Raw genomic sequence first — 16027 nt, 5'->3', positions numbered from 1 at the left:
ATACTACCATTTTAGTTTATTAAAGGAAATAATCTAAAATAAATATCCATCACCAACTTAAAACACAGCCAGGTAGCCCTTCGACTGAGCATGACAAGAAAAGAACAGTTCAGTTATTTACAGGTTATGTTTTTGCTTGTATTAATTAACCATTTTCAAATACCATAATATTAGTTGTGACATTAATCATTTAAAACCCCTTAACTTTATACACCAAGTAACATGTTGGTATTTTTCCTTAAATTTCATCCACAAGAGTTGTACATATTTATGGGCTAGTGTGACATTTCAATACTCATATAAAATTTGTACTGATCAAATCTACATTAATCTTTGGCATTATTTTATGGACAGAGCCTTGGGCTCCTTTATTTCATTTTCTAATAAAAGATAACAGATTACTGTGAGCTACACACATCCCCGTGCATGATCCTAGGAAATGACTCAGTAATCTAAGGCTACTGGGATAATCATCCGTAAACCATTTTTTCCACCTAGTTTTAATATTGCAATTGGTTTCAAAAGCAAAACACGGAGAAACAATAAGGGGGAGGGGGGAGGAGAGAGAGAGAGAGAGAGAGAGAGAGAGAGAGAAGATACCACCCATCTAGTAGTTCATTACCCAAATGTCCAAAATACTCAGGGCTGATCTGACCCAGGCTGAAGCTGGAAGATGGTCTCCAATGTGGTAGCAAGAATCCAACTACTTAAGCCATCACTGGCTGCCACTGGTATCCTGAGCATTGTCTTTCCCACCATGCCAAATGTCTACCCTTCAAAAAACTGTCTGACACACCCTCATATAGCCCTGGCTTCCAGAGGAAGAGGCCACAGTCCCCTGTCTTGACCCCATCACTGCATGGTCTCCTACTCCCAAATCACTACACATGCCAAGCTCCTGCCCAACTCCAGCCACAGCATCTGGTTTAATGGATCCAACTGAAGACACTGGGGACCCTGGCCCACCAGGGTTACCAAACATGCAGTCACTGGACGTAAAGGCCCACATCTGAGGCAGAAGCAACCTGGATAACCACATGTCCAAAACTGAAACTGTATCACTGTTACACCACATATTAAAATCAGCTCAAAATGAACTGAAAGTCCATACAGAAGATCTGAACACTTACAACTTATAAAGTAGAAAAGTCCTTGACATCAGCCTCAAGAGTGGTTGCTTATGTGCTAACAACTAAAGCACAGAGAGCAAAAGCAAATGTAAGGAAATGAAACCCCAACAAACTAGTAAAGCAAAGATCAGTGAAATGAAAAGGCACACCAATGGATAGGAGGAAATATTAGCAAACTGGATGTGTGATCAAGGGAATAATACAAGGAAGGCATACCACTAAGCAGCAAAGAATACAATTTAAAAAGGACAAAGGACTGAATCAATGTTTTCCAACAAAGACATACAATGTACCCTGAGGGTATGTGAAAAAGTTCTGAACATTGCTATCATCAGCAAAATGCAAATCAAGATGACAATGGTTATTATATCTGTTAAATGGCTACTATTAAAAAGTTAAAAGATAACAAGTATCGGGCACAATGTAGAGTAAACAGAACACACACTAGTGGAGGGAATGTAAATTGTGCCAGCCATTATGAAAAGCAATATGGAAGTTCCTCAAATGAAATTAAAAAAGGAACAACCTTTATTAGCCATGAATCCAAAAGAAAACCACCATCTCAGAGAACTGTCTGCACCCCCACATTCACTTCAGCATCATTCACAATTCCACGATATGGAAATAACCCAAATCTTTGTTGATGGACCCATAAGGAAAACTGGGATACACACACAGTGGAATCCTCGCCAAACCTTAAAAACAAAGGAAATACTACTGCTTGTCACGAGATGGATCCAAAAGTATGGAACTACAGGACATTACAATGAGTGAAACAAGACACAGAAATAAGAAATACTACATGAGCACACTTACATGTGGAATACACAAAAGTCAAACTAACACAGTCAGAGAGCAGGAAAAATGAAGAGATGTTAGTCACAAGATACAAATATATGGTTATGGTGCTGGAGCTGGGGTGTAAAAGCTTGAGCCTCCACCTAGACGGCCAGCATCCCCTATGGGCACCAGACCGAGTCCCAGCTGCTCCACTTCCCATTCACCTCCCTGCTAATGTGCCTGGCGAAGCACTAGAAGATGTCCCAACGGCTTGGGCCACTGTGCCAAAGTGGGAGACCTGGGGTCCAGCCCTGCCACTGAAGACATTTGAGGAGTGAAATAATGCATGAGATGAGATATCCCTCATCCTCTCTCTCACTCTATCTTACTCTCTTTCCCTGCTGCCTGCCTTTCTTTTTTTTTTTTTTTTGACAGGTAGAGTTATACAGTGAGAGAGAGACAGAGAGAAAGGTCTTTCTTCTGTTGGTTCACTCCCCAAATGGCCCCTAGAGCTGGCGCTGCACTGAGCCAAAGCCAGGAGTCAGGTCCTTCCTCCTGGTCTCCCACGTGGGTTCAGGTGCCCAGGCACTTGGGCCATCCTCCACCATCCCGGGCCACAGCAGAGAGCTGGACTGGAAGAGGAGCAACCGGGACTCGAACCCGGCACCCATATGGGATGCCGGCACTGCAGGCAGAGGATTAACCAAGTGAGCCATGGCACTGAACCCTGCCTTTCAAATAAATCTTCTGGGAAAATACATACATAAATAAAATTTAAAAATTTTAAAAACACTATAGGAGTGATAACTTTGTTAAGTAGCTTCATTGCACTACCCCTTTCATAGTGTATGGTAAGTACCAGGAGAGTCGAAAAGTTTGTGTGAAAATGCAATGTAAAGATCAGACTCATATCGAAACACACATTGCATGCCTTGAATATATACAATTTTTGTTTCTCGGTTGTATTGTAATAAGGCTGGAAAAATAAAACATGCAAAAATAGGTTCCTATACTTAAAATGCAAATAAAAATTAAGGAACTTAGGTTAATATTGTGGGGTTTTGGTAGGCTTCATGGGAAAGAAATGAGTTTTAAAACATTCATGATTGGGGCTGGCTGGCACTGTGGCGTAGTAGGTGAGGCCACCAAATGCAGTGCCGGTATCCCATATGGGCATCGGTTCAAGTCCCGGCTGCTCCACTTCCAATCCAGCTTTCTGCTATGGACTGGGAAAGCAGTAAAGGATGGCCCAAGTCCTTGGGCCCTCGCACCCACGTGGGAGACTTGGAAGAACCTCTTGGCTCCTGGCTGCGGATCAGCAGAGTTCTGGCCATTGCGGCCAACTGGGGAGTGATCCAGCAGATGAAAGACCTCTCTCTCTCCCTCCGCCTCTCCTTCTCTCTCTGTGTAACTCTGACTTTCAAATAAATAAATCTTAAGAAAAACATTCATGAACTTGACTAAACTAAATTTCAGGCGGTTTATATCTTGAAAATAAAGATTCAGGATTTCTATCAAGAGAATATTTAAGACAATATCCAAGTAACACATTACACTGTCACCTCACCTCCCTCAGACTGAAAACTCAGAAATAGAAAATAAAAGTTAGTATATCTGAAGGAAACCAGGAAAGTGAGAAGTGAAATTAGAATTATAAATTACCATATGGTATTCTCCCACCGATGGGTGTACATTCCTATATGCATGTAACACAGTTACATATTACAAGCAGGTTGAGAATTCGCCCAATTAAACCATGGAACTGAAAAGGCAGGGCCTGCTTCATCAGCATGTCACCAGTGACACGGCAACTGGACCCAACGAAAAAGAGTACGCTCTCTGCTGTCCAAATTCTTGCTGGATTTCACTTGAATCTGTACTTTGTAAATGAAGGCTGATAGGAAGATGGGGCAAGTGCTGGGGCTTGGAGCCAGGGGGCTCATGCATAGTTTGATCTCTCACTGACTCACCGGGACAGGTCTTGGTCACAGTCCTCAGGCTCACTGCCCTAAAATGCCTTCCATTTCCCATCACTGGTGACCACAATGGCCCTTGGTTCAAAGCAATAGTTGGTTGTGGGCACATTATGTTTTGAGAACACACCTTTGGGGAGGCACCATGGTAGTTTTTCACCTAAACTCAATCTAAATTCCTAGGGTTTCCATATTTAAATGCATGACAATTTTTAAACAGCCCAATCTGCATTTTTCAGTTCCTACCAGGAGCTACACCTTATGGAGTTAGTTCTGTCAAGTTTTAGAATTTACACTTTCCTATAGTTTTCACAATGACATTCTTTCAGCTTATTTTGTAATCACAGGAAAGGAAGGAGGGAGGAGGGCAGCATGCTGGGGAGAGGAGGGAAAGGTGAAGTATCACTATACTCCTCAATCTGTGTCTATGAAACACATGATATCTGTTCACCTCTGTATAAATAAAAATTATTAAAAAAAGAAATTTAGCTGTGAAAACTGCAAGAGGAAATAAACGAACCAAATGGAGATATCATGTATTTAAGTTGAAGAACAAAGCAAAACATGGCAATACCAAAATATTAAACCAGGATGCTCACAGCAGTATGGCAGGGCCTTCCCCGTGGAATGAGTAGCAGTACAGGCCTACGGCATCTTAGTCACCAGGGGCTGCAGCCTCTGCCAGGGTCAGAGGTGCTCACGCTGCACTTGCTTCACTGGATCAATAGGTGGCAACGTCTTCACTGATCAGGTTGCTTTAGAACCTATTTTCATAAATGGCAGGACCCCAGTAGATATCATGAAGTATTTTACCAGAAAACTGTGGGTCCCATTACATTTATCATATTATCTCTATGTACCTCAAAAATTTAGGGTCTGCCAAGAATTACTCAAATTCTACCTGCACAGAGCAGAGGGCTATACACCATGAACATTAGTCTACTACAAGAATATCTCTTGGGGACGGCACTGCGGCATAGCAGGAAAAGCTTCTGCCTGTAGTGCCGGCATCTCATAAGAGCACTGGTTTGAGTCCCCACTGCTCCACTTCTGATCCAGCTCTGTGATATAGCCTAGGAAAGTGGAAGATGGCCAAAGTGCTTGGGCTCCTGCACCCACAGAGAGACCCAGAAGCAGCTCCGGGCTCCTGGCTACATATCAGCTCAGCTCCAGCCATTGCGGCCCTATGGGGAGTGAACCAGCAGATCGAAGACCTCTCTCTTTTTCTCTCTCTGCCCCTGCCTCTCTGTAGCTCTGCCTTTCAAATAAATAAATCTTTAAGAAAAACCTTTCTTTCCCCATTTGACACTCACATGTCATCTTCCATAGTAATCAGGTGGGGAAATCAAGCAAGGTGATCCATTAGTGTAGGAGGAGTTATCAATCACATAGAGCTCAGTGTTTGCTGAGGCAGTACTTTTAAATTTAACATCATATGTATGAAAATGTTTACAAGGTTTAAATGTCTTTGAAAGCAGCACTCTGAAAACTACACATATACCAATTCATTGAAGGATTTCCTGGACTCCATGCCTGTTCTCTCACTACAGCACTTCAGTAGAAAGCTTTATAATATTTGCAATACTGAACTGCAAGTCACAGTTTTAGTTTCCCCATACGTAATTATAGAGGCCTACATAACTCACAAACACAATTGTATAGAGGTAACAAAGGCATTGTTTGTAGAAAACTCTTCACCTAGTTTTCCCCCATAGATATGACTTTAGTTAAGCAGAGGAAAAGCATCTTAAGATGTTTGGCATAAACCACTCTAATTTTGGAATTTCCTCACAAAGTTTCTATATTTTAACTTCTTATTAGTAGTGCACTAGTAGTTGCTAGCCTAGGCTTTTTGTGGGAGATGCTAAAGTTTCATGGTAGTCACAGGAACAGAGGTTTGTGGAAAAGGTGACAGAACTGAGACGCAAAAGTGAAAAGCAAAAGAATCACATATTCATGTGGCTTTGAGAAGGGTGTAGGGACCAGACAGCCTTTGAGATGCCTGGTGATTGTTGTCAGAGAACATCTGTGGACTGGGAGCATGAGAAAACAAAAGAACAGATTTTTCTTGGTTTGTTGTGTGTGAGGGCAAATTATGGAATCAAGGAATCAAGTTTGAAAATAGCCAACACGAGAAAACCATGGGCAATATAAATAGGTCAAGCTAACAATGAGAGAAAGAGCCAAGACCTTCCTGAAACACGGTACAGAGATAAGGCTGCCTAGGATGAGAAGACCAGTGAGAACAAACACATAGACTGAACATGGGGTCATTTCAACTTCTGGATTTGAACAATCAGCACTAACAGGAACACCAAGAGTGGATAATGAGGAAACTGGAACATCCACGAGGACGTGCACCAAGGAGCTGTTTCGGAGTAGTCACTGGTCAGCATCTCATAAGATGAGGATCAAGGAATGATCCTGGGATATCAACACAAGTATCTGCTAACCAGAAGGAAGGGAGACTTAATTCACCACATACTGTAAGAACCAAACCACAAAACACAATACCTACGGATTTTGAAATTTTGTGTTGTTTAAAACACAGGACAAACAGGGATTTCAATTCACCAACCGATGGTTTAGAACCAATTACACGGCAACCAGAGTGGATACTGCCCAGAAACAATGCCCCTGCCTTCTCAGACCTAAAAATGGTCTACAAATATCATAATCCGAATGATTTCAGAATTTCAAAATCGAATTTAGAAGTAAAAAGAACCTGTATTGAGTTATTCAGAACCTTATAGTTTTATACCTGAAACAAATATACTTAGGAAGTAATGCTACCCTCTCAAAATTTCGGTGCCATCCTCTGATGATAAACGGAGTCCCCATATTCCTAGTTAATGCAATAGTATGACTGGGATATGTAAATTTTACATGATATGTCTTCCCAGATAACCACACTCATTAACACAATACAACAATGTATTCCTCAGGAACTTTTTCATAAAATTAGGGAAACACTGGATATCACAGAGGCAGAATTAGAATTCAGTGGGGCGATGACAACAATGTACAACCATCTTTTTGGGTTTAGCAGTCAAAGTTATTACTGCTGTGTTGGAGAACCTTCAATGCAAACTGAGAGAAACTATCTTAGCAAATTAGGAAAAACAGGAAGCAAAGCCTGTGAGCAGGAACTTCCTTCCTGGATGACCAGATCCACTTTCTCAGCTCCTATCCACTAAGTAGAACTATAAATCCAGAAAATAAAACAAGAGACCTGGAAATCAACACAGTTGCTGGGCATCTTAATTGCCCACCTATAAGAAGATGACTCACCTGCGGGCACCTGCTGGTTCACCCATCCTGGCATCAGAATTCAGCCAGGTAGGCTCACACCTCCTGGAACTGTCTGTGATACCTCCGAGCACATATACGGTTTACAATATACAATTTAAAATCTATTTAGAACATATGATATGAAATTTATAATATATAATAAAAGGTTATCATATAAAATACAGTATTCAATTTATAACATACAATTTATTCTTCCCTCCCCCTGGCTCCTGAAGGCCCACGTGTCCCCTGCCTGTGTCCAGGACCGGCATATGATACGCACAAACATTTCAAGAAGACTCACCAGGCGAGAATGGACAAACCTGAGGGTCCTGTTGAATCCACTGCCACTCCTCCGACACCGGCAGCCCGGCCCTTCCTGTAGGTGTTGCTCTCGGCTGCTCACCTCCTTGTTCTTAGGGCCAGGGCTTAGCACATGCTCCAATGAAGAACTCCACGGCGCTGGACACCAAGAAGAGAAACGAGAAACAGCAGCACTGAGCACCCCTTTTATAAACTTGGTATTTAATAGCATACATCATTTCTGGTCAGATTACCTGCAGGCTCCAACCAATCAAAAAACAAAGACCAAGCCCACGCAGGGGTGTGGCTCCAGGCTTCTCCTGGGCTCCTGCTGTCTGTCCCCAGTAGGCAGTGAAGCCAGGCGCCAGCGCAGTGGGGCCACAGGTCAATTGTTTGCTTCACTTTTGTCATGGAATTTATTCCACCATTCGATTTAAAATTTGACAGAGTTTTTCTCTTTAGGTACAATACATACTCTTCTGCTTTTTCTCCTTAGAGTGTTCAAATAAAGTGAAATTGCTTTTATAGGACTCATGCATTGGGAGTGGTGGCTGTTTTTCAACTACTAGATTACAGAAAGAAAACAAGGGTGGGATGCTGGCATTACAGGTGATGGCTTAACCCACTGCACCACAACACTGTGGTGTAGTGGTGACTCCTGCGGTGCCAGCATCCCATATAGGCAGCAGTTCGAGTTCTGGTACTCGGATTCCAATCCAGCTCCCTGCTAATGTGCCTGGGAAAGCAGCGGAGGATGGCCCAGCTCTTGGGCTCCTGGCTCTTGGCTTAAAAATTTGCTCTGTGGGCCAACGCCGTGGTAAAGTAGGTAAAGCATCCCTCCGGCAGCGCCAACATCCCTCATGGGTGCGGTTCGTGCCCCCGATGCTACTCTTCCAATCTAGCTTTCTGCTTATAGCCTGGAAAAGCAGCAGAAGATAGCCTCACTTCTTGGGCCCCTGAAACCATGTAGGGGACCTCAAAGAAGCTCCTGGCTCCAGCTTTTGAATCGGTTCGCCTCTGGCCATTGCAACCATTTGGGGAGTGAACCATTGGACGGAAAACCTCTCTCTCTGTAACTCTACCTCGCAAATAAATAAATAAATCTTTAAAAAAGTTGCTCTATCTCCCACTGCTTTTCAGAGAGAAGGTGGATAAAAAGGTGCTGTGCGCTCTAAATCCATTTGACAAAAAGGACTAAGATAATCTAAGATCAGGAGCAGTAGTAAGCAGCCTTTGAACCACAAAATAGAATAAAAACTATGTTGCTTAGCACACCAAGTGTTGGTCCACTACTACTCAAAAGCAAAGCATTTCATCCTTGTAATTATGCTCACACGACACACACTTATATACCCTAATGGTTGCGAAATTTTCTTCAGAATACTCAAGACTTTAATTTTTAAAGAAGAGAAAATGCCAGCTTTGATAAAATGAACATGCCTGCACTCGAAGGGAAAATTAAACCTTTAGAAAAAAAGCAGTGAAACCACCAGATTGTGAAAAGAGTATTTTATCCACCAGGAAGTTTCTGAAAGCTGTTTTCTGTCATAAACAAACAAGGTGCCCAAACTCAGGACTGAACAACACATTCTACCAGTGCCACACAGCCACGATACTAAATTATTGTTCTTGCCAAGGCTTCAAATAGAGGGTACATTTCTAATTATGCTGGGTAAGCTCCAACTCCCTCAGTTTTGAGCAAGCAGAAAATTGTAGTCTAATGCTGCAAGTCTATCAAGTTCCTAGTACCACGGGTTCAGTAAGTTATAACACACGTAAGATGGTGAATTTACTGATGACCAAAGATTGCCAAAATGACTTTTCACATACATTCCCTCAGGTTTTTAAACAAAAGGCATTTTAAAGTTGCTATAGCAATATAAAGGGAAAGTAAAGAATGACCAATCACACTGCCTCTGTTAAGGTCAGAGATGCTCTGTCTCACCTTCATTCCTTGTAGGCTGAGTCTCTCAAACACAATTCTGCAGAACGGCATAGTTTCTTTTTCTTTTTTTTTTTTTTTTTGACAGGCAGAGTGGATAGTGAGAGAGAGACAGAGAGACAGAGAGAAAGGTCTTCCTTTTGCCGTTGGTTCACCCTCCAATGGCCGCCGCGGCTGGCGCGCTGTGGCCGGCGCACCGCGCTGATCCGATGGCAGGAGCCAGGAGCCAGGTGCTTCTCCTGGTCTCCCATGAGGTGCAGGGCCCAAGCACCTGGGCCATCCTCCACTGCACTCCCTGGCCACAGCAGACAGCTGGCCTGGAAGAGGGGCAACCGGGACAGAATCCGGCGCCCCAACCGGGACTAGAACCCGGTGTGCCGGCACCGCTAGGCGGAGGATTAGCCTAGTGAGCCGCGGCGCCGGCCAGAAAGGCATAGTTTCTAATTTCACAAGGCTGTAGTGATTGTATCTGGTGCCCAACACAGACAACCTAGTGCTTGCTGTGCTGCTCAAAAAATCCCAGCAAACCTTGTGGTCAGTTCAATTCTAGAAGTCTCTTCTGCCTTCTCATTAACTGCTACTGGTTTTCTTATGACTTTCCCACATGGAGCATTCTCTAAAATACCTTCAGGCCAGACTTCAGCCCCTGGATCCTCAAGAGTACAATAATGTACAGTTTGCAGGGCACTGTTAAGAGGTCAGGGAGAAGTCCCCTGGTGTTAATAGCTTGAGTAATATTGTTTTCTCCTTTAGACCACATCATTAAGGTGCTTTCATTATCCATAAAGCAATTCTTTATGTCACAGCAAATGAGATCCGGCACTAATTCAAATAGGCTAATTTCAACCTAACAAAATAATTTATTCCTAATAACTAAAGGACCAAGACAATGACCAAAATTTGTAAAGACTTGTTATGATACATGAGGGATCTTCAAACATTATATAAAACATACGTATTACAAAAAATATGCATGGGCTTAAAAAATTTTTACACTAAAATAAAGGTATCTTTTGATTCCATTTCCCATTAACTTTCTGAACTATTCTGATGAAGAAAAGAAAAAGCACGGTTTTAAAAATGAATCCTACCAGAGCAAAGGATGATGCTACATGGTAATTTACAAGGGAGAAGCCAGCAGAGAAGACGCAAGAAGCCCAACGAAAAAAAATGCTGCCCTTCCTGAATTGCAAGGTGACTTGAAGCAGAGGAATGAGATTTCCTTTCCAAGTTAGAACAAATGCACACATTAGCATTAAGTTCTTTTTTAAAAAAGATTTATTTTACTTATTTGAAAGAGTTAGAGAGACAGAGACAGAGACAGAGAGGTCTTCCAACAGCTTGTTCACTCCCCAAATGACTGCCAATGGCCAGTGCTGAGCTGATCCAAAGCCAGGAGCCAGAATTTTCTTCTAGGTCTCCCACACGGGTGCAGGACCCCAAAGACTCAGGTCATCTTCTACTGCTTTCCCAGGGCTTAGCAGAGAGCTGGCTCAGAAGTGGAGCAGCCGGGACATGAACCAGCACCCATATGGGATGCCAGTACTGCAGGCCAACACTTTATCCTGCTGTGCCACAGCGCCGGCCCCAGCATCAAGTTCTGATAGGACCATCTCCTCGTCCTGAGGCTCTGCTCCATACTACTGGAAAGACACAGTTTTACCTTCTAAGCTACACACAGATTTAGTGACAGCCTCCAGAGCACCATGGCTTGCTGTGCCACCCTGGCATCCCAGGAAGATCCCACAGTCCCAGCAGGAAGCACTCAGCTCCACCATGAGGCGGCACTCAAAAGTCTTCACCATGGGTGTCTGCAATCACAGTTGGATATCCAAGTGGTCACACAGATCCGAGGAACTCTGTTACATGTTTTCTGGCATCTGGAAACTCAGAAGTCAACTCAGTACATTTCCAGAGGCCAGAGCCTCTACACCTAGGACCAAGCAGCTCAGAACATGTCCTGGGGTGGGGGCAGTGAACTTCCCAAGGCAGGAAGTGTTCAAGTTGCACATAAAGACCTGACCTCTGGTCCAAGATCCATTTGTGGGGATCTTGAGGTGACCTTAGTTATAAGGGGGCTGCTTGGATGCAACATTTCTATCAGGGGCCTTGTCTGGACCTTGATTGCCAGGCTCAGAGCAGGAATAGAGCAGGGACAGACTGTCCCATGAGTCATTTGCGAGCACAGTTCTCAAAGTGTGGTACCATAGAAACACTAAGCGGAGCTGTGGGGACCCAGTACTGCTCAGAGAACTTGCAGGAGGTCTCTGCCACACAGCAGCATTCCAGTTCCTCTCAGTGCTCTAGGTCAGGGGTGAGGAGCCTTACTCTAGAAAAAAGATACCAGTCCTAGCTAGGCAAGACAAGAGGTCTCTAAGAAAATCGAGGAGCGTGATCACGAGACAGTATGACTAACTAGTCCACACAATCCTCAGGGAGCTGATTTAATAAGACATAAGTCTGCCCAGGTGCCCTGGAGTGTCACAGGATTATACCTGGACTGGTTAAAGCCAATGGGTTATATTCAGCAGCCAGGGCCAACCTCATGGGCGTGCAGCCTACATGGTCACACAGAAACAGTCACACGGCTCGCTCTCTGAAGGGCCTGCACTGGGTTTAAACCTCTGCTGGTGGTGTCTTAAAAATCCTCAAAACTCTGTCTTTGAACTTGTGTTTTGTAAGCCAATCAAAAGAGCATGAGTCTGAGCCAAGGAGGTAGGTGGAAGAAAGGAAAGAGCTTTATGTTTTAGTATCTTTAGTGGCCCTTTATCCCTGCCTTTGGAACAAGGTCCTCACAAAATTGTGCAGCAGGCCCAGTTAGCAGTGGTGAGGTAAACCCCTCCCAACTAGCCAGCCACACTTTGAAGGAGGGAACTGAAGACTAATCAGGGATGGGCTTTTGGTATGGCGACTAAGCCTCTACTGCAATCCCCACAGCTCATGTTAGAGTGCCCAGGATCAAGTCCTGGCTGAAGTCCTGATTCCAGCTTCCTACTATTCCAACCTGGGAGGCAGCAGGTGATGGCTCAAGTACTTACATCCCTGCCACTCACATGGGAGACTTGGATTGAGTTCCCAGACCCTGGCTTCACATACCTTTCCAGCTGTTGAGGGCATTAGGGAAGTAAACTAACGCATGAAATATTTCTTTCTTCCTTTGAAATAAATAATAAATAAATTTTAAAAAGACTAATCACCAGGGACCTTGAGGACTCCTCAAACCCTCTGGTCCTAACCCTACCAGCAAATCTCCTTTCATACCTCAAGGTCCCTCTTAAAAGTCAGTTCCAGTCCCAGGGTGGCAAGGTACCCTCCCCTCAGACCCCCCCGCCCCCCGCCAACAGCTCAAGACTCCCCACTGGTGTGAACCAGGACACAAGACCTATGTTAACAAATCACAGCATGAGGCCACAGCATTAGCAAGAAGGGTCCTTAGTGACACAGCTCAAGTCCCTGTAGTTATTTATGCTCCACACACAGACAAGCCCAAAGACTAGGACCACTGGTTTTCTCCAGCTACCACCTCTCTGATACCCCAACTCTGGAACCGATGGAAGCTGAGGTTCCAACCCCAGGAGGGACACAGCTCTGGGGCAAGCAAAGCAGGATTTAAACTGGAACTTCACTGATCTTGATATATGGCCTAGGGCAGGTTCCCACTTCCTTTAACTAATATTTATAAGGCTATCAGAAGTGCCTCCCTCACAGACCTTTGAAGAGAATTAGACAGGACAATGTGGTATAATTCAAAAAAACAAAAACAAACAAACAAAAAAACCTCTTGCTTCCCCTCCTTGTGTTGTTATTTAGAAATGAGACAATGGTACCTTAAGAAGCCTGACAACTGAAAGTGCTTCATTAATGCTGATTCTGTTAAACATCCTTTCTTGTCCCTCCGACCTTTATTCTTGTGACCAGAGCCTTCATTAACCATCACTTCCTGTCCCAAGACGCAGCAGTGAGGGCACTGTTAGTTCTGCATATATCAAATACCAACTGTGACCAGAGACTACAGGAATGAAAGCAGAGAGATAAAGTCCTGCCCTGGACAAGCTCACAGTCTTGCATGAAATAGGTACACAGCAAATAAATGGTGATTAAATGGGTAAGTACTTTACATATATAAAGAGTGTGTAACAGAAATATTTCTGTAATGAAATACATCCAAAAGCTCTGGATACTTACCTCTGTCAGGGGAAGGAGAGAAAAGTATCACAGAAAAGGAAGACACCTATACGGAATGCTGGTACAGCTGGCGGTGGCTTCACTGACTATGCCATGGCTCTGCCCGCCCCACACCCCCAAACCCCCAACAACCCAGGCTGTTCCCACTTGTGATCAAGCTGTCTGTGTGCAGTCTGTGAAAATTCACCAGATTCTGTGCAAATTAATTCGAGCGCCCCATGCCCGTTTTCCTGCACACACACCTTACACTTCCGAACAACCTGGAGAAGAGAGGCCGTGAGTCAAGGTCCTCTTCTCAAGGACGCGACCAAGGCTACTGCTGGCCAGGGACAGAAAACACCCAAGACGCAACCGAGGCCATGGGAAAAGTTCTTCCTCTCCCAAACCCCGCCACCACCCACACCCACCAGGACTCCTGTCACTCTCCACCTCCCTTTCCTCTCCTCCACGCGGGTTTCTGCCCCTCCCTTCCTCACCTCCACACCTACACATCACCTTTTCATTCTCCTCCCTTCCTCTCTCCTCCCGCGTCCCCCTTGAGCCCCTCCCTCCTCCACTTTCTATCCCAACTACCCCTCAAACACACACACCCTCCCTGCTCTCTGCACCTCGGGCCCCACGCACCCAGTGACAGGAAGGCCACCACGGCCAACCATCCACAGAAAGAGCTGAGTGGATATGAAGCCAGGAGCCAGGAGCTTCCTCCAGGACTCCCACACAGGTCTTCAACTGCTTTGCCTGGCCACAGCAGAGAGCTGGAACGGAAGTGGAGCTGCTGGGACTCGAACCAACACACATATGGAATGCTGGTACTGCAGGCTGCTTCACCCGCCAAGCCATGGCTCCGACCGCCGCCCCACCCAGGCTTTTCCCACTTGTGATCCCGCTGTCTCCTCAAACGCCTAGGAAAGCAAAGGAAGTGGCCCAAGGACTTGGGCCCCCGAACCCACACCGGAGTACTGGATACAGTACCTGGCTTGGGCTCCGGCCTGGTCAAGCACCGGCCATTGTAGCCACCTGGCACCTGGGCGGGGTGAGCCCACACACTGAAGATCTCTCCCTCACCGCCTCATCTATAACTCTGCCCTTCAAACCAGTCTTTAAATAGAAAAAAGTCGCGTACTTACTATGAGGTGTCAGAATCTTGGGGCAGGCTGGAACAGAGCAAAGAGGGATTCTTGGGGTTTCTCTAAGCTTCTGCTTTCTCCTCCCTGTGTGCTGTCTGTGGAAAGTCACCGGATTAGGTGCAAATTAATTCGAGCGCCCCATGCCCGTTTTCCTGCGCACACACACCTTACACTGCCGAACAACCCGGAGAAGAAAGGCCGTGATCAAGGCCTCTTCTCACGGATGCGGCCAAGGCTATTTCCCGCCAGGGGCAGAAAACCGGGGCCGTGGGAAAAGTTCTTCCTCTCCCCACCCCACGCTCAACCACACACTCACCGGGATGCCTGTCACTCTCCCCCTCCCTTCCCTCTGCCCCAAGAGGGTTTCTGCCCCTACCTTCCTCGCCTCCACACCTGCACGCCACTTTTTCATCCTTCCCCCTCGCTCCCTCCTCCCACCTCCCCCCTACACCCTCTCCTCCACCTTCTATCCCAGCTACCCTTCACACACACACCCCACCCCCGCTCTGCACCCTGGGCCCCGCCTACCCAGTGACAGGAAGGCCACCACGCCAAACTCTCCGCAGGAAGGCCGTTTCTGTGTCTCTGGAACATGAACGCAGTCTTGAGGTGTAGTCTTCCAGAAGGGGCCGAAGCAAAAGACTGCACCTAGAAATTTCCCGAAGCCCAAGATAACTGATGCGGCCGCCTCAGACTGCAGCCTCATCTGAACCCGGCCTGAACCTGGGGGGGGGCACTCACTGTGTCTCCTCAGGGTGGGCCACCAGCGTCGAGGATGGCTCCTCAAGGCTTGTGCCAGCGCTGGGCAGGAGCGGACACGACGCTGACTCCTACCTGAGCACCAGCACAGCTGCAGATGCGCCTGCGGGTGCACTTCCAGGTCACAGCGCCAGGCGCAGGCGCACTCCTCACTGGCCGTCGCCATGGCGCAACGGGACGCATCTGCGCACTGCGACATCCCGCGTCCAGCGCCCCCAGGGTCACTTCCAGTCCCGCCCCTCCAGGCTTTACCCAGGCGGGGCAGCCGCTGGTGGCCCAGGTACTCTGCACCCCACTTCCCTGCCTCCTGGGAGTCCTCAATGGAGCTCCTGCCCCCTGGCTTCTGTTTGGCACAGCGCATGCTGTTGAAGCCGCATGGGGAGAGAAGCAATGCAAGCGGCATCACGAGCGCTCTTTCTCGCCAGAGCGTCCATCTGGGGGATCAACCCCCCAGGTGACTACAAAGGCCGGGGCTGGGCCAGGCCAAAGCAGATGCCAGGGACTTTATCCGGTGCTCCCTTCTGGGTTCAGGGGCCT

The 16027-nt window shown here is 46.1% G+C and overlaps 1 protein-coding gene and 1 long non-coding RNA gene across 4 annotated transcripts in view; one reads left to right on the top strand and one right to left on the bottom strand.

The window, feature by feature from the left end:
* LOC108175928 (uncharacterized) overlaps positions 1-13437 on the top strand; it is a 28799-nt gene extending 15362 nt beyond the window's left edge. Inside the window, exon 5 of one of the 2 annotated variants that reach the window (XR_011385926.1) lies at positions 13338-13437. This is a non-coding gene — a long non-coding RNA (uncharacterized lncRNA). Of the gene's footprint in view, positions 1-7410; positions 7547-13337 lie in introns of those variants that run through there. The other variant, XR_011385924.1, reaches the window with a different exon arrangement.
* The window catches only part of LOC138848073 (protein sidekick-1-like), a 69277-nt gene continuing 55569 nt past the window's right edge, over positions 2320-16027 (bottom strand). The window contains exons 2-4 of one of the 2 annotated variants that reach the window (XM_070067699.1): positions 15260-15379; positions 13247-14826; positions 2320-11230 (exon numbers count right to left, since the gene is read on the bottom strand). Coding sequence is in view for 1 of the 2 variants with exons in the window: in XM_070067700.1 (XP_069923801.1) it covers positions 14741-14826; positions 15260-15379 (206 nt within the window). In the remaining variant the exon portion in view is untranslated. The remainder of the gene's footprint in view (positions 11231-13246; positions 14827-15259; positions 15380-16027) is intronic. The other variant, XM_070067700.1, reaches the window with a different exon arrangement.

The sequence above is a fragment of the Oryctolagus cuniculus genome, unplaced genomic scaffold, assembly GCF_964237555.1.
Source record: "Oryctolagus cuniculus unplaced genomic scaffold, mOryCun1.1 SCAFFOLD_139, whole genome shotgun sequence".
Lineage (NCBI taxonomy): Eukaryota > Metazoa > Chordata > Mammalia > Lagomorpha > Leporidae > Oryctolagus > Oryctolagus cuniculus.
The sequence above is the reverse complement of the archived record's forward strand: the minus strand, read 5'-3'. Positions and strand labels throughout refer to the sequence as shown.